This window comes from Mobula hypostoma, chromosome 5 (genome assembly GCF_963921235.1).
Source record: "Mobula hypostoma chromosome 5, sMobHyp1.1, whole genome shotgun sequence".
In the NCBI taxonomy this organism is placed as follows: Eukaryota; Metazoa; Chordata; class Chondrichthyes; order Myliobatiformes; family Myliobatidae; genus Mobula; species Mobula hypostoma.
In genome coordinates, this window is record NC_086101.1 from 35,587,606 (window position 1) to 35,607,021 (window position 19,416).

Consider the following 19,416-nt stretch of genomic DNA (forward strand, 5'->3'; position numbering starts at 1 on the left):
GTCTCAAAGGCCCAGAAGAACCCATTCCGTGCTGTATTGCCAAATAAATAAAATCCAGAGGATTTACTGGGATAATTGCAGGAAGATTTGGAATTCTAACAGTGTGGAGAGAGGGGTTCATATCACCAGCAACTAACGAAGTTGGGTCCGTAGTTTAGAAGGACCAGATATGATCATAATATACCTAAGGGGAGATGCCAAGATGCTTCCACTGGTGGGAAAGTCTCAGAGACAAAGGTAAGGGGAGGTTTCATTTAAAACTGGGGGGCATAGGAATTTCTCCTCTCCGAGGGTGGTGACTCCCTGGAATCCTCTGCCCCAGAGGGTTGTGGAGAACGGATCATCGGGGGATTGAAAGAGGAGAGACAGACTCTTTGAAAGAGGACAACGGTGAATTGGCACAGAGACGGAGTTGAATCCCGGGGCAGATCAGCCGTGATCATTTATTTATTTATTTTCTTGTTTACTTGTCTATTTACTTACTAGGTAACCGCTGCGTTATCATGGCACCCAACCTTTAATGGTAGGCAATCTTGAGGGGCCGAGTGGCCTACTCCTGCTTGTGTTTCCTTGTGGTCTTGTGTTCACCATTCTAAAGAGCAGAGGGCCATTCAGGGAGTGTGTTGCAGGGATCGGCTGGTGAACCGTACTTACTCTGCAAGGATAGACACACTACACACTATCCCATCTTCCATCAACTTCATCTCATCTAAACTTCTGAGGCCCATGTCAGGACTGCCCCATCATACCAAGCTCCCACTTGAAACCAGGGCTGCTGACTTATCCAGCCTCCTAGATGGGTAGCTTTGTGAAAATCAGGAAAAAATCGCAGATGCTGTAAATCTGAAACAAAAACAGAAAATGCTGGAAACTCTCAGCAGATCAGACAGCATCTGTGGGAAGAGAAGCAGAGTCAACGTTTCAGGAAGAAGATCCTTCAGCAGAACACTAATTTAAAAGGCTTCGAACCAATCTTCAGTCTTCTGCCTGAGAAAGCCCCTCACTATCTCTACAGCCTTTCTCCAATTCCCCCAAGTCTCCACACTCCCCAAGTACATGCGGTACACTCCTAATTTTAATCGGTCCATCACTGAGAGCCATGGGTTGGTGGGTTTTCTCCAGCCCGTTCCACATTCACTGAGGTCAGAGCTTCTCTGTGTCACTGCTGAGGCCAAGTATTATTTTAAACCCTGCTCCAGAGCAAAATTCAAACAACTTGAGGTCTATAATTATTGATGGAGTAAGCATTACCTGCTTCTCGAGGGAGTTCCACCATTCAGTCCCTCTGTGTGAGAGGAAGCCAATTCTCAAAACCTTGCACAGCCTGAATCTAACCTTAAGGGACTTCAGGAAAGGAAGAGGAAAGGCGCTATGGAAATGCAAGTTCTAATAATGTGGTGAGAGGGTTTTGTAGCTCAAGAAATTGGTCTGCATATTTTGGAGTTTAGGAGAATCAAAATTCAAAAGGTAAAAGTTCAAAGTAAATTGTATTATCAAAGTACATATATGTCATCATATACTACCCTGAGATTCATTTTCTTGCAGGCATTCACAGTAAAACAAATAAATACAAAGATGGATAGATGATGCTGGGAATACAAGTTTCAAAGTGAATCCACAGCTTCAGTAATGATGTGAGTGAGGTAATCCACACTGGCTCCGGAACCAGTGTACTTCATCCTAGTAGTATGGGACCTAAGAGTCCTACACCACCTTCCCAGTGGCAGCAATGAGAAGAGAGCACAGTTTGGATGGTGGGGTTCCTTGAATCTAATATGATGTTGAAGTAACCAAGACAGAGTGACAGGGGAGATGCTGAGACGTTTCCACCAGAGTCTCAAATGTCAAAATGAGGTGCATAGGACTTTCTTCTGTCCGAGGGTGGTGACTCTCAGGAACAAAATGCTTTAAACTTTTTTAGAAGCTTTTACATGTTATTCTGCATTGTTATTGTTTCACCATATTCTAGCTCAAAGTACTGTGTAATGGTTTGATCTGTATAAACAGTATGCAAGACAAGCTTTACATCGTACGGATGACAATGATAAACCAAGCCTTGCTTTACTCCCTGGCAGAGTTGTGGGGAGGGAAGCTCAGTCTGGCTCAGGGAGTGAGGATTATTACCTGTACAAATGATGCCTTGGTATTCATCGCACTGCCGATCGTCGCACTCGCAGAACTGGCCTGAGATGTACCATTGCTGGAGAGAACCACACATACACTTGCCACAGTGACAGGAACCTGGGGAGAGTTCAAATCATCCACTCAGTAACATTCAACACCAGCACCCCGAGCCTCCACATTTTAACTGCGGCCGCCGTCACATTGTGAAATCCAATTAAAGCCTTCACCCTGATTCCCTCCACCTCACCAGCAGAGGGTCACACGGAATAGAGGGCTTAAAATAAGTGGAGGGGCAGGAGGGTGGTTGTCCAAAGGTACCCACTTTATATTTCTATCAAAATTACCAGCCTCCTTTGCTCCAAGGAAAGTTGGAGTACAGCACAGAAACAGCAGCCCTTGAGCCCATCTTGTCAACGCTATATATGCTGTCCCACTTGTCTGTATTAGGCCTGTATCTCTCTACTTTTTTCCTATCCAAGAACCTGTCCAGATGCCTTTTAGATGCTATAATTGTGCCTGCCTCTATCATCTCCTCTGGCAGGTCTTTCCAGATGTTTACCACCATTTGTGTCGGACTCTTCTCCTTGGATCTCCTTTAAATTTCTCCCCTTTCACCTTGAACTTGTGCCTTCTAGCTTTGGACTTGCCTGCCCTGGGAAGTAAAGACTGAGTCTGCACCCTCTGTGATTTTATGAACATCTATAAGGGTCACTCCTCAGCATCCTACTTGCTCGTGAGAACAAGCCCAGCCAGTCTAACCTCTCCTGATAACCACCGCCATCCATGCAGGGCAGCATCTTCTCTGTTGCTGCCACATCCTTTCTGTGGTGATGAGTTGCTTGTGATCTGGAACTTACTGCCTAAAGAGGCAGCAGAAGCAGATTCAACAGGAATTTTCCAAAGAACAAATTTGTCAGGCTGTTGCGGGGGGGGGGGTGGGGGCGGGGAGGTGGGAAGAGTAAGAAGTGGGATGCTTTTAACACATTCATTAGATGTAGGTAACCGAAAGATTTGTTAGCCAGCTCCCCTGTTGCCCTCTCATTGAATACTTTGTTGGGCCATTTCAGAAGGTAGCTAAGAGTTGATCTTGTTATTGGGGGTCTGGACTTAAGATAAAGAGCAGACTGGATAAGTAGAGAGGATCTTTTAAGAGACTCTTAGATAAGTACACAGAGTTTAGGAAAATAGAGGGCTATGCGGTAGGGAAATTCTAGGTGGCTGCTAGAGTAGGTTATATGGTCGGCACAGCTTTGTGGGCCGAAAGGCCTGTATTGTGCTGTAGATTTCTATGTTACTATGTTTCTTCTCTGAAGGATGATGGCAAACCAGTTGAGGTTTATAACAGACTGGTACTCCCATGGTCATCAATACTATTGCTCTAGATTGATTGAAATTTCCACAGTGACTGGGCTGGGATTTGAACACATTGCTTGGGGCTAATTTCCCAGTAAAACATCCCCTGTGAAATGACTGCACAGCAACATTACAAGTTCTTTCAAAGAGCTACAATGGGCTGTAATGCCTCTCGTGCCACGTGAATCTATCATAGCAACATGGAAGGGATAAATAATTCTCGACTCACCTTTTCCAGAGCAGATTAACCCTTCAGGAGACTCACACAGACTCCTGCTCTCTTCCTCCGACATGCTGCAGGCTCTGGGATGTTCGCAGTGTTTCCCAAACCAGTCGTCGTCACAAATACACCGTCCACACGAGCAGATGCCATTCCCTGTCAGGAGACAGGGCCCAAATCAGCAGTTGTCAGAGACAAGTGGGGGAGGGGGTGGGGAGGTTTATCATCCTGTAGATGTGTGTGGAGATAACGGTTACCATTAGACCTACACACACAATCAAAGACTGTGTTCAGTGTAGAATCTTCCTCAATGGCAGCTTTAATTGCAATTGCGTACATTAACTACAAAACAACAGACACTCATTAAACTGACCACATGGTAACATTTAAGAAATTTCCAATATAATAAGTTCCTCAAATTGTTTTTTTTTATTGACTTACAGATCATCAGGGATGTCTGCAGTCAGTGGTTGTATCCATAGGGACCTTTTGGTTTTGTTTAATCAATGACAATGAACAGCTTCAATGAGTTCAATTGCCTCACTGTTTCTGGATCCTGTAGGGCCCTCCAATAGTTAATGACTCATCCAATTAATCCTGTACAGTGGACACCGCAACTGAGCAAAATGTAACTGGTTACAAGTCAGGAAGTATGACACAGTGCAGGGAAACGTTAAAAGGTTGTGGGCTCAGCCAGACCCAACCTCCCCACCGTCAAGGACATTTACAAGAAGTATTGCCCCAAGAGGGCAGCATCCACCACTCAGGATCCTCGCCATCCAGGCACGCTCTGTTCTTATTTCCGATTAGATTAGATTATGAGGACACTCAGTCCTCGTTTATTGTCATTTAGAAATGCATGCATGCATTAAGAAATGTTACAATGTTCCTCCAGAGTGATATCACCCAAAAAAAGCAGGACAAACCAAAGACTAACACTGACAAGACCACATAATTATAACATATAGTTACAGCAGTGCAAAGCAATACCATTGATAAAGAACAGACCATGGGAACAGTGAAAAAAACCATCGAGGAGAAGGTACAGGAGCCTGAAGACCTACACTCAATGATTCAAGAACAGCTTCTTCCCCTCTGCCTTCAGATTTCTGAAGGGTCCATGAACTCATCATCACTATCTTGATATTAATCTTTTGCAATATTTAAATTATAGTCGTTTTTTTTTTATCTCCTGCACTGTCACAAAACAACAGATTTTGTGACATATATTAGTGATAATAAGCCTGATTCTGATTCTGAAGTTTTGGATCTACTAGACAATGAAAAAATCTATCCATTATGTTTGTACAAAGGTTACAGTTAAAGGCCAGCAGTCAATCAAAGCGACTCAAATTTCAACTGCATATGCCATGTTGGTTCACCTTACAACCAATCACGTGATAGTTTATCGGTGTCTATAGGAATACCAAACTTGCATGCAATGGTTCGTTGAGCTGATAGGTCATCTCATCTGAGGTGCTTCCTGCAACTGGAAAATTGGGTTATTATTGTCACATGTACCTTCACCAACCATTCAGTAGTACAAAGTAAAACGCTAACAGAGCGCAGAATAATGTGTTACAGTTACAGAGAAGGTGCAGTGAAGGCAGACATTAATATGCAAGGCCACGACGAGGCACAGTAGATTGTGAGGTCGAGAATTGAACTTATCCTACAAGAAGACAGTTCAATAGTGTTTCAACAACAGGGACTGTCCTTGAGCCTGGCAGTACATGCCTTGAGGTTTTTGTATCTTCGGCCCAATGGGAGGTGGCGGGGGAGAAGGGACAATTTCTGTATTTAAGGTTTTATTTCCAATAGGTCACTTCCTCAGATATAGAACCCTGGAAAGATGTGCAGTCCAAAGACTCAGTTACACGGTCAAGATCAAGCTTGAGCAGATCTCCCCCTTTTCCTCACCATTTGAGTGATGCAGATTTCAGAAAAGTAGCTTAATCGTTTATCAACAAAAAGGAGAATATCTGAAGATGCTGGAAATCCAGGCAACACAGACAAAAAGGCTGGAGGAACTCAGCAGGCCAGGCAGTACCGATGGAAAAGAGAGAACAGCCGATGTTTCAGGCCGAGACCTTTCAAAAGGACTGGAGAAAAAAGGACGAGGAGTCAGAGTTAGAAGGCTGGGGGAGGAAGGAAGGAACACAAGGTGATAGGTGAAACCAGGAAGTGGTGGAGGGGGGAAGTAAAGAGCTGGAAAGTAGATTGGTGAAAGAGATACAGGGTTGGAAAGGGGAGAATCTAATAGGAGAGGACAGAAGACCATGGAAGAAAGAAAAGGAGGAGGAGCACCAGAGAGAGGTGATGGACAGGCAAAGAGATAAGGTGAGAGAGGGAAATGGGGATGGGGATGGTGAGAAGGAGGGCCATTACTGAAAGTTTGAGAAATGGATGTTCATGCCATCATGTTGGAGGCTATCCAGACAGAATATAAGGTATTGCTCCTCCAACCTGAGTGCGGCCTCATCGTGACAATAGAGGAGGCCATGGACTGACGTGTCAGAATGGGAATGGGAGGTAGAATTAAAACAGGTAGCCACTGGGAGATACTGCTTTTTTTGGTGGATGGATCATAGGTATTCGGTGAAGCAGTCTCCCCATCTAAGCTGGGTCTTAACAATATACACCAAGAGTGCCAGATACAGCAGATGACCCCACCAGATTCACAGGTGAATGTTGCCTCACATGGAAGGTCTGCACCCTAAATGTTAGTGAGGGAAGAGGGGTAGGGGCAGGTGTAGCACTTGTTCCATTTGCAAGGATAAGTGCCAGGAGGGAGATAAGTGGGGAGGGCTGAATGGACAAGATATTTGCATAGGGGGCAATCCCTGTGGAAAGCAGAAAGTTGTGGGGAGGGAAAGCTTGGTGTTGGGATCACATTGGAAATGGCAGAAGTTACGGAGAATTGTGTGCTGGATGTGGAGGCTGGTGGAGTGGTAGGTGAGGACAAGAGGAACTCTATCCCTGGTGGGGTGGCGGAAGGATGGAGTTAGGGCAGACATGCGCAAAATGAAATAGATGTGGTAGAGGGCAGCATTGATGGTGGAGGAAAGGAAGCCCCTTTCTTTGAAGAAGGAGGACATCTCCTTCGTTCTGGAATGAAAAGCCTTATCCTGAGAGCAGATATGGTAGAGAAGGAGGAATTGAGAAAGGGGGTGGCAGTTTTACAAGTAACAGGGTGGGAAGAGGTATAGCCCAGGTAGCTGTGAGACTCAGTGGATTTGTAACAGACATCAGTAGATGAGAGATAGAGACATAGAGATTAAGAAAGGGGAGGAAGTTGTCAGAAATGGGCAGGTAAATTTGAGGGCAGGGTGGAAGTTGGAGGCAAAGTTGATGAAGTCAACAGGCTCAGCATGGGTGCAGGAAGCAGCACCAATGCAGTGTAACAATTCCGAGCAGATTCTAAACCCGGGCTCCATCACCATCAATGTGGGTTCCAACAACCTCGGACACTTCAAAGTGCCAATTGCACGACCTCCAACGCCAACTCTGCCCTTGACTAACAACATCTCCAGGTTAGGAATTCATGCACTCCCACTAGAACACCCGTTTCCCCTTCCCCCACTACCACTCTGCAATCCCGTGTCCTTGTTCTTCTGCCAGCTTTTGGGTCTTCGGATACTCCATCTTCTTCTCACACCACCTTCCCTGAACACCTCAACCCTCCCCTCTCCTCTGACACTACCAACCCTCTTCCCCCCTCTGATGCCAGCCCTCATCCGTGCCAGGTCTTTCTCATCCCCTCCGACCTTCCCCTCTCTGAGGCAGAACATTCTGTTTTCCATAAGGGCCTCAGCTTTGTCCCCCTGTGTCCACACCTCAGTGTGTTCAGCACCCACCACGATGCTGAACTCTACTTCCGCCACCTCTGTCTCCATGCCTACTTCCTTGGCAACGACCCTCCACCCCGCACCATTGACCCCTTCTCCTGTCTTCAACCCTCCTCCTCTTCCTGGCCACCCCACTCCGGTCTCCTGCCTGCTCTGGATCTTCACATTGCCAACCTTCTCAACTTCACCACCCTCTCTCCAATTCGAAGCTCACTCCTTCCGAACACACTGCTCTCCACTCCCTACGCACTAATCCCAACCTCACCATCAAACCCGCAGATAGAGAGGGTGCTGTCATAGTCTGGAAGACTACCTCTACCTTGTTGAGGCCCTGCACCAACTCTCAGACACCTCCTCTTACTTACCCCTTGAACAGGACCCCACTAAGGAGCACCAGGCTATTGTCTCCCACACCATCACTGACCTTCTCTGGGTATCTCCCATACACTGCCAGCAACCTCATAGTTCCCTTACCCTGCACTTCCTGTTTCTATCTTGTACCCAAGATCCACAAAGCTTCCTGTCCAGCTAGGCCCATTGTTTCTGATTATTCCTGCCCCACTGAATTTATATCTGCAAACCTCGACTCAGTTTTATCCTCCCTGGTTTCAGTCCCTTCCTACCTACATCTGTGACATTACACACACTCTTGATCTTTTCAAGGATTTCAAGTTCCCTGACCCCGATCATCTTATTTTCACCATGTCCCTATTTCCTATCAGAAAGGCCTCAAAGCTCTCTGTTTCTTTCTGGAAACCAGACCCAACCAGATCCCCTCCGCCACCACTCTCCTCTATCTGTTGGAACTTGACCTCATGTTCAATAATTTCTCCTTTGGCTCCTCCCATTTCCTTCAAACAAAAAGTGTAGCCATGGGTACTCGCATGGGTCCTAGCTATACTTGCCTGTTTGTTGGCTACATGGTACAGTCTGTTCCAAGCCTATACTGGTAGCACTTCCCAACTTTTCCTACGCTACATGGATGACTGTATTGGTGCTGCTTACTGCACCCATGCTGAGCTAGTCAACTTCATCAACTTTACCTCCAAATTCCACCCTGCCCTCAAATTTACCTGGTCCATTTCCAACACCTCTCTCCCCTTTCTCGATCTCTTTGTCTCTACTTCTGAGGCAGCTTATCCTCTGATGTCTATTACAAACACTCTGACTCCCACAGCTACCTATTCTATACCTCTTCCCACCCTGTTACTTGTAAAAATGCCACCCCCTTCTCTCAATTCCTTGGTCTCCACCACATCTGCTTTCAGGATGAGGCTCTTCATTCCAGAATGAAAAAGATGTCCTCCTTCTTCAACGAAAGAGGCTACCCTTCCTCCACCATCAATCCTGCCCTCCACCACATCTCTTCCATTTCGAGCATGTCTGCCTTCACCACATCCTCCTGCCACCTCACAAGGTATAGGGTTCCTCTTGACCTCACCTACCACCCCACCAACCTCCACGTCCAGTATGTAATTCTCCATAACTTACACCATCTGCAAGGGTATCCCACCACCAAGCACATCTTTCTCTCTCCCCCACTTCATGCTTTCCACAGGGATTTCTCCCCACGCAACTCCCATGTCCATTCACCCCTCCCCACTGATCTCCCTCTTGGCATTTATCCTTGCAAGCGGAACAAGTGCTACACGTGCCCCTACACCTCTTCCCTCACTACCATTCAGGGCCCCAAACAGTCCTTCCAGGTGAGGTGACACTTCACCTGTGAGTCTGTTGGGGTCATCTACTGTATTCGGTGCCTCCAGTGTGACCTCCTGTATATTGGTGAGACCTGATATAGATTGGGAGATTGCTTTGCTGACCACCTACGTTCCATCTGCCAGAAAAAGCGGAATCTCCCAATGGCCACCCATTTTAATTCCACTTCCCATTCCCATTCCGGCATGTCAGTCCACGGCCTCCTCTACTGTCGCAATGAGGCCACACTCAGGTTGGAGGAGCAACAATATATATTCCGTCTGTATAGCTTCCAACCTGACGGCATAAACATTGATTTCTCGAACTTCCAGTAATGCGCCCCCCCTTCTCTATTCCCCATCCCTTTCTCCCTCTTTCACCGTATCTCCGTGCCTGCCCATCTCCTCCCTGTGATGCTCCTCCCCCTTTTTCTTTCTTCCATGGCCTTCTGTCCTCTCCTATCAGGCTCCCCCTTCTCCAGCCCTGTATCTCTTTCACCAATCAACTTCCCAGCTCTTTACTTCACCCCTCCCCACCTCCCAGTTTCACCTATCACCTTGTGTTTCTTCCTCTCCTCCGCCCCCAACCTTTTCTAACTGTGACTCCTCATCCTTTTTATCTCCAGTCCTGATGAAAGGTTTCAGCCGGAAACCTCAATTATACTCTTTTTAGATGCTGCCTGGTCTGCTGAGTTCCTCCAGCATTTTGTATGTGTGTTGCGTTAATCATTTATCAACTCCACTTATCTCATCGTTTGAGTCGATGGAGGATGAACAATACCAGTCCTCCCATATAAACTCTCATCTCGTACTTGAGTCCACCTCAGATTCTCCCAACTCCCCAACTCTGTTTCCTAACCTGAGCCAACCTGTGTAAACTCTGAGCCCATGGAAAAGCGGCTACTAAGACAAAAGGAAGTGGCCACTCAAATGGATCTGGAACGGTCCACACTATTGCTGTCTTTGTTGAGGAGTCCGGCGGAAGGATTGAGTACAATCATGAACCCGCCTACTGCCCACTGGCAGGAGACCAGCGCTCTGGAACAGCGGCTTACGGGAAGGGGTTAACATACTCACCACCGCAGATGATTCCATCAGTGTCCTCACACTGGCGATCATCACATTCACAGAGTTTCCCGTAGACTCGGTCATCCCCAGGGGGGAAGCAGGAACACTGGCCACACTGGCATTTCCCTATAGGAAGATCAGTCTCAGGGTTAGACTCCAGAAGTCACAAAGGTGGGAACACCAATCAGCGTTACTGACACGCAGCTTTATGTACATCAGAACATCGAAACGTACAATGAAATGTGTTGTTTGCATTAATGACCAACAGTTCGAGGACGTGCTGGGTCAGGCTGCAAGTATCACCCTGTGTCCAGTGCCAGTACACTGTGTCCAGTGTCCATAACCTACTAACCCTAACCCATACACTTTTGGAACGTGGGATGAAACCAGACCACACAGAGGAAACCTGTGTGGTCATGGGTGGAACTTACAGTGCCTATAAAAAGTATTCACCCCTCCTTTGGAAGTTTTACTGTTTTACAACATTGATTCACAGTGGATTTAATTAGGTTTTTTTGACACCGATCAACAGAAAAAGACTCTTTTGTGTCAAAGTGAAAACCAATTTCTACAAATTGGTCTAGTTTTATTACAATTATTCAACACAAAATAATTGATTGCATAATTACTCACCACCTTCAAGTCAGTATTTAGTAGACGCACTTTTGGCAGCTATTAGAGCCTGAGTATGTGTGGATAGGTCTCTATCAGCTTTGCACATCTGGACACTGCAATTTTTCCCTGTTCTTCTTCACAAAACTGCTCAATCTCCGTCAGATTGCATGGGGATCATGAGTGAACAACCCTTTTCAAGTCCAGCCCCAAATTCTCAATTGGATTGAGGACTGGACTCTGACTTGGCCACTCCAGGACATTAACTTTGTTGTTTTTAAGCCATTCCTCTGGAGCTTTGCCTTTATGTTTGGGGTCATTGTCTTGCCAGAAAACAAATCTTCTCCCAATCGCAGTTCTTTTGTAGATGGCATCAGGATTTCCTCCAGGTTTTTTTGGTATTTTGCTGTATTCATTTTATCTTCTACCTTCACAAGCCTTCCAGAGCCTGTTGCAGTGAAGCATCCCCACAGCATGATGCAGTCAACAGCACGTTTCATGGTAGGGATGGAGTGTTTTTGATGATGTGCAGCATTTGGCTTACCCCAAACATAGTGTTTCGTCTGATGGCCATAAAGCTCAATTTTGGTTTCATCAGACCATAGAACCTTCTTCCAGCTGACTTCCGAGTCTCCCACATGCCTTCTGGCAGACCCTAGCTGAGATTTCATTTGAGTTTTTTCAAACAGTGGCTTTCTCTTTGCCACTCTCCCCATAAAGCTGTGACTGGTGAAGCACACAGGCAACAGTTGTATGCGCAGTCTCTCCCATCTCAGCCACTGAAGCTTGTAACATCTCCAGAACTGCCATAGGTCTCTTGGTGGCCTCCCTCACTAGTCCCCTTCTTGGACTCAGATTTTGAGGACGGCCTGTTCTACAGTTGTGCCTTATTCTTTCCCTTTCTTGATGATTGTCTTAACTGTACTCCAAGGGCTATTTAGTGACTTGGAAATTTTCTTGTATTCAACTCCTGACTTGCACTTTTCAATCACTTTTTCACAGAGTTGCTTGGATTGTTCTTTTGTCAGGATACTGACTCCCCAGCAGTTGGACCTTTCAGATTCAGGTTTATTTTTACTACAATCGATCGGGACACCTTGACTGCGCACAGGTTTATATATAGCTAGGATACCTTAACTAATTATGTGATTTCTAAAACCAATTGGCTACACCAGTGATGATTTGGTGTGTCGTATTAAAGGCAGGGGGGGGTGAATACTTTTGCAATCAATTATTTTGTGTTTTATGCTTGTAATTAATTTGGATTACGTTGTAGAGATATGTTTTCACTTTGACATGAAAGAGTCTTTTTCTGTTGATCAGTGTCAAAAAAAGCCAAAATCCACTGTGATTCAGTATCATAAAACAAAAAAAAAATGAAAACATCCAGGGGTGTTGGGGGTGAATTCTTTTTATAGACACTGTAAAAACATTTTCCTGACAGTGATGGGATCCAGCCCAAGTTGCAGGTGCTCTAAAGCATTACACTAACTGCTATAGTACCATGCCAACCCCTCAGTACTACTGCAGTGCCCCACGCCAGTTCCTACACCAAGCCATGACGCATCCGGTTAGGTGCATCAATAAACTTTGCTAAGGAACGGATGTGGACATGCAAAATTCCTTTGGCCTCCTGAGTCTCAGATCTCTTCAGTTTACAAGACATTGTTCCACTCTCACACCAATCCACCCTCACCCCCAGCACACAACCACAGCCAGCCTGATGGGAAATTCAGAAACCTCCTTTGCTTGCATTTCTGGAGTTGTGTTCAGTTCTGACCCACTCCTTATATGAAGACTGTGGAAGCTTTAGAGAGGGTAGCAAGGAGATTAACCAGGAGGTTGCCTGGATTAGAGAGCATGTTTTATGAGGAAAGGTTGAGCAGGCTGGGGCTTTCCTGTTTTGGAGCGATGGAAGTGACTTGATAGAAGTGTATAAGAGGCCAGGATAGAGTGACAGCCAATGACCTTTTCCAAGGGTGAGATGGCTAATATAAGAGGACATAATTTTACGGTGATTGGAGGAAAGTACAGGGAGATGTCAGAGGTCGTTTTTTTTTTACACAGAATGTGGTAGGTGCGTGCAATTATATTAGGGATATTTAAGAGTCTCTTTGACAGGCACATGGGTGAAAGAAAAATGGAGGGCTTTGTGGAAGAGAAGGGAAGGGTTAAAATGTTCTTAAAACAGGTTAAAAGGTTGGAACAACACTGTGCGCTGAAGGGCCTGGACTGTGTTGTACTGTTATATGTTCCATGTTCTGTTTCCCAGGGAACAGAGAAATGTGGAGCATACCTCACAGGACATTCTTAAGGTGAAAGGCCGAGGTGAGTTTAAACGATAGCTGGATAAATATGTGAAGGAAAGAGAGAGAGATGGAGAGGGTGGGAGGAGCCCGATATAGAAGAATTACACAGTAAGAATTACGTGAATAGAAAGGCTTTCTATCACACATTCCAAAGCTCCTTGCCACCAGTGAAATACTCCTTAAAGTGTAAACACCACTGTCATGCCAGAAACTATGGTTCTGTGCACAGTAAGCTCCCACAAACAGCCATAAACACAAGAGATTCTGCGGATGCCGGAAATCCAGAGCAACCTCACAAATGCTGAAGCACCTCGGCAGGTCAGGCTGAGAATGGAGGAGGATGAAAAGTCGACATTTTGGGGTGAGACCTTCATCGATCAAGGGGAAAGAAACCAGAATAAGAAGGTGAGAGGAAGAGAGAAAAGTAAAAGCTGGCAGGTGATTGGTGAAAACAAGTGAGGCTGGAGTAAGTTATGGCTCAAAGTCTGCTGACAGCTACATACAGGCTATACTGAGATAGTGGCGGGAGATCTCAATGGCTCAACTTAATATCAGAAAATATATACAGTATACAACCTGAAATTCTTACTCTTCACAGACATCCAAGAAAACAGCAGAGAATCCCAAAGAGTGAAGGACAGAAAAACGTTAGAACTCTAAAGTTCACTCCCCATCCCCATGCATAAGCAGCAGCAAACCATCGACTCTCCTCTCCCCCTTCTCCACTTAATCGCAACAGGAAGCATCAGCACCCACCACACACCAGCGAGCAATAGGAAAGCCCCCACGATCTGCAGTCAAACATAAACTATTATTCACCCAACGCTTCGACATGCCAGAGGCTCTCTCTCTCACTAACAAGGAACTGAGAGGTGTCACCACAGCGAGAAGGGGGACGATCAAAACAATCGCTGAACAACTTCTCTAAAAGGCAAGCCCTCTGACAACACGGCACACCCGCAGTGCTGAATCAGGAGTGACCGCCTGTGCATTGTACTCACGCCCCTGGAGTGTGGCTTGAACCCACAAACCTTCGACCCTGAGTGTGGGTGGTCAACAAAGCCGAGAGACATGATTCTGTGTTCTAAGCTCAGCTCAAATCACATTGTCAAGTCAAGGAGATAAAGAGATTTGATCAGCAGCTGTGCATGATGTGAAGGGGCCACCACATCTGGATGTGGCAAAGTGCCGTACCGGCTGCTGACTTGGAACTGGTTGAGTTGTTATAATCGGTCAAGGAGACAGTGATGAAGAGCCCTGTCTGTATTGGCCTTGTAAGTGTCTCAGAGTACCCGGCATTGTTAACCTTCAGAAAATTAAAAGCCGGATCTTTCAGCTCAGCTATTGAAAGTGAACTTTGGATTTCACTAATTCGCCAATGGACACATTGCTTTGTGTCAATGGCATCAACAAACTGACAAATATCAAGGACTAAGCTCTTAAATCCTGCAATTTCTCAAGTCTGTCAGCATCTGTGCAGGGTTGGGATATGTCAGTGGTTCCCTTCCCTCCACAGATGCTGCTCGACCCACTGAGCTCCCCGGGCAGTTAGCTTTTGCACCAGATTCCAGCATCTGCCAACTCTTGTGCAGATCTGTGCAGTTTCTTGTGCACAAGTTGCCCGAGTTTGCTGAATCTGCCCAAGTGCAGTACATCTGCAACACTCCTCATCTTCAGGAAATAAAATGAAAGGACATCTTCAAAAGATGGTGCCTCAAAAACATCATTAAGGACCCTAGTACCTAGAACATGCTTCAGTGAGGAGGTACAAGAGCCTGGAGACATGAGTCAGTGGAGGAGGCAGTTACACTAATGACATTTAAGAGACTACTAGACAGGTATATGGAGGAACTTAAGGTGGGGGATTATATGGGATGCAGGGTTTAAGGGTCGGCACAACATTGTGGGCCGAAGGGCCTGTATTGTGCTGTACTATTCTATGTTCTATGCTCAATTAAGATTTCAGGAACAGCTTCTTCCCTTCTGCCATCAGATTTATGAATGGACAATGAACCAAACTATGAACACTACCATACTATTTTTGCTCTCTTTTTGCCTACTTATTTAATTTAATGTTTTATGCTGTATATATTTCTCATTGTAATTTATAGTATACTATAGTATATAGTATATTGCACTGTACTGCCACAAAGCAAGACATTTCACAACATATGTCAGTGGTATTAAACCTGATTCTGATTCTGATACTTGGGACAATTGAATTGAGGTGTTTAAGACAAATGCTTTTCAAAAGATTAAATTAGGAGAAACTGCTCCAAAAGAGTTTTCTCCTATCTTTACATCGTTCTGCAAACTTACTAACCCAACCACCCATCTAAATTTTCATCCAGGCCATTACCAGTCTCCTATCCCTTCATGTGCTAAAGATTGAGATGATAATGATAATTTTAAGATGACTAAAGGAGCCAACTGGACGGAGAGAAACTTTACCCTTTGCTGAGGGGAGTCCAGAACAAAGAAATCTTAAGTTCTGAATTCTCCACCCCTGATGGAGCAAATTTTTGTTGGTTGGGAGATTGAGGGTTTGGGTCCAAGGTAGGGCAGAAAGTTAAGCTCTAGATAAGCTTTCCTACTTCACTAATACTGATTCCCATACAATATAGAGACATTGGAGGCTGTCCAAAAGAGATTCACTTGGCTAAGTCCTGCAAGGAGAAAAGTGTCCTAGATCTATGTACTTAGGGGTTTTGAAGAATGAGGAGTGAATTTATTCAAAGATATAATTTACTGAAGTGTCACAGCAGGGTAGATATTGAGATGTATTCACTAACGATAGCGTCTCAAATGAAGGGGCAGAGTTGCAAGATTAGAGGCAGTCATTTAAAGCAACCTCTCCGAGGATAGTAAATCTCTGCCCCAAAGGGTTATGGATATTAGATCTCTAGAGGTATTTAAAAAGAGGATAAATGCTCACTTGATCAGGGAATTGAGGTCCATGGAGAAATAGAATGGAAGAGAATGAGGAGTGAGGTAAATCGGTCATGATTTTATTGAGAGTAGGGGAAGGTTGAGGGGCCAAGTAGCCTACACATGCTCCTATTTTCTTCTGTTCTTACTTTCTATTATTACATTACATTATGTAAAACTCTGGTTAAGCCACACTTAGAGTATTATGTACAATTCTCATTGCCCAATTACAGGAAGGACGACTTGGGCAGCACACACAAAATGCTGGGGCAACTCATCAAGCCAGGCAGCATCTATGGAGGGAGATAAGCATTCGATGTCTTGGGCCAGGACCCTTCATCAGGACTGGAAAGGAAGGAGGCAGGAAGACAGAATAAGAATGTGGAGAGAGAGGGAGTTGATAGGTGAGACCAGGTGAGGGGGAGGCTGGGAGGGGGTGATGTAAGAAGCGGACAGGAGGTAGGTGGAAAAAGTAAGGGGCTGAAGAAGAAGGAACCTAGAGAGGACGGTGGACCATGGAAGAAAGGGAAGGAGGAGGTTACTAGAGGGAGGAGATGTGAGGGGAAGAGAAAGGACGAGAGGGGTACCAGAGTACGAAATGGCATTCAGCACGTACACGACAGGCCGAAGGGCCTGCTTCTGTGCTGTACTGTTCTACGTTCTATGCTGTTCTGTGGCTCACTGTTCCACGATTGATATACAAGACTGCAATATGACAAAGGGCTTGAACAGGAGGGTTTAGTCCACAGACACACCACTAAAACATCTCAGTGTTTCCACCTTGCCTTCTCTTTTGAGCTCTAGTTACATTGTTTATGTTGAGTTTGAGGGCAATCTCCTTGTGAGTGTGTAATCCAGCTGAAAAAAGGTCAAACCTCTTACCCATCAGTTCCCTCGACAGGTATTTCCCAGAGCAAAATCGAAAATCCATTCTCCTGTGCAGAAGTCATTCACTCTCTTTGCAGAGGGCTGCAGACCAAATTCTAACAACAATTTACTTAATTTCTTCCCTCTTACATAACACATTATCTTGCACTACCCTGGCACTGAAGATTACAATAACAAAATAAAGGATGGAGCATTGGGAGCATGGTGCAGCCTCCACACTGTGAACCTGACACCTCGTTGTTCAAACCATGATTAAAACAGAGTTTTTCTGGAAGACTTTAATATACTGAGGATTATGTGGTATTACAGTGTAGCTGGGGGAAAAGGGCAGGGAGGTGTGATTCTGTAATTATTACTCCAATGCATATATTTTTTAAAAACTCACCACTAAAATGTTTCTGGAAAATTCTCAGATCCCAGTAGTCTCAAATATCTTGTCAGCCATGAAAAGAAAATGAGGAAGAGGCTATTTGGCCCCTCAGTCTGTTCCATAATTCTGTAAAATGTCACAACAACAACCTTGCACTCAAGAGCAAGACTAAAGGATCGATTGTGAACTTCGGGAAGGCCAAATGGGGAAAACACACACCAGTCCTCGTTGAGGGATCAGTAGTGGAAAGCATTTGCAGCTTCAAATTCCTGGGCATCAACATCTCGTAGGATCTACCCTGGCTCCAATGTACTGATGCAATCGTAAGACCATCAGACATAGGAGCAGAATTGGGCCATTTGGCCCATCGAGTCTGATCCTCCATTCCATCATGACTGAGTTATTATCCATCTCAACCCCATTCTCCTGTCTTCTCCCCATAACTTTTGATCCCCTGATTAATCAAGAACCTATCAACCTCTGCCTTAAATATACCCAATGATTTATCCTGCACAGCCAGACGTTCTACACCTTCACCACCCTCTGGTTAAAGAAATTTTCCTCATCTCTGTTCTATGTCCTTCAATTCTGAAACTGTGCCCTCTGGTCCTAGCTTTTGTGTACTTATTTCAGTGATATTGTAAATATATTAGAAACATAGAAACATAGAAAATAGGTGCAGGAGTAGGCCATTCGGCCCTTCGAGCCTGCACCGCCATTTATTATGATCATGGCTGATCATCCAACTCAGAACCCCGCCCCAGCCTTCCCTCCATACCCCCTGATCCCCGTAGCCACAAGGGCCATATCTAACTCCCTCTTAAATATAGGCAATGGACTGGCCTCAACTGTTTCCTGTGGCAGAGAATTCCACAGATTCACCACCCTCTGTGTGAAGAAGTTTTTCCTAATCTCGGTCCTAAAAGGCTTCCCCTTTATCCTCAAACTGTGACCCCTTGTTCTGGACTTCCCCAACATCGGGAACAATCTTCCTGCATCTAGCCTGTCCAATCCCTTTAGGATTTTATACGTTTCAATCAGATCCCCCCCTCAATCTTCTAAATTCCAACGAGTGCAAGCCCAGGTCATCCAGTCTTTCTTCATATGAAAGTCCTGCCATCCCAGGAACCAATCTGGTGAACCTTCTTTGTACTCCCTCTATGGCAAGGATGTCTTTCCTCAGATTAGGGGACCAAAACTGCACACAATACTCCAGGTGTGGTCTCACCAAGGCCCTGTGCAACTGCAGTAGTACCTCCCTGCTCCTGTACTCGAATCCTCTCGCTATAAATGCCAGCATACCATTCGCCTTTTTCACCACCTGCTGTACCTGCATGCCCACTTTCAATGACTGGTGTATAATGACACCCAGGTCTCGTTGCACCTCCCCTTTTCCTAATCGGCCACCATTCAGATAATAATCTGTTTTCCTATTTTTGCCACCAAAGTGGATAACTTCACATTTATCCACATTAAATTGCATCTGCCATGAATTTGCCCACTCACCCAACCTATCCAAGTCACCCTGCATTTAATTATATATTGTAGACAACTGGGGTCCCAGCACTGAGCCTTGTGGTACCCCACTAGTCACCGCCTGCCATTCTGAAAAGGTCCCGTTTATTCCCACTCTTTGCTTCCTGTCTGCCAACCAATTCTCTATCCACATCAATACCTTACCCCCAATACCGTGTGCTTTAAGTTTGCACACTAATCTCCTGTGTGGGACCTTGTCAAAAGCCTTTTGAAAATCCAAATATACCACATCCACTGGTTCTCCCCTATCCACTCTACTAGTTACATCCTCAAAAAATTCTATGAGATTCGTCAGACATGATTTTCTTTTCACAAATCCATGCTGACTTTGTCCGATGATTTCACCGCTTTCCAAATGTGCTGTTCAATGGATCTCAGGTTGTATATAATAAGATATGTGCACTTTGATAACAAATTTACTTTGAACTTCTACAGTGATCCCATTTTTATTCTCCCCATGGTC

At 45.3% G+C, this 19,416-nt stretch overlaps 1 protein-coding gene across 2 annotated transcripts in view; it reads right to left on the reverse strand.

The window, feature by feature from the left end:
* Positions 1–19,416, reverse strand: part of itgbl1 (integrin, beta-like 1) — a 200,135-nt gene that overhangs the window by 25,711 nt on the left and 155,008 nt on the right. For both annotated transcript variants that reach the window (XM_063047504.1, XM_063047503.1), the window contains 3 exons: positions 10,320–10,436; positions 3,707–3,853; positions 2,125–2,241 (listed from right to left, as the gene is read on the reverse strand). In XM_063047504.1, the coding sequence (XP_062903574.1) occupies positions 2,125–2,241; positions 3,707–3,853; positions 10,320–10,436 (381 nt within the window). The remainder of the gene's footprint in view (positions 1–2,124; positions 2,242–3,706; positions 3,854–10,319; positions 10,437–19,416) is intronic.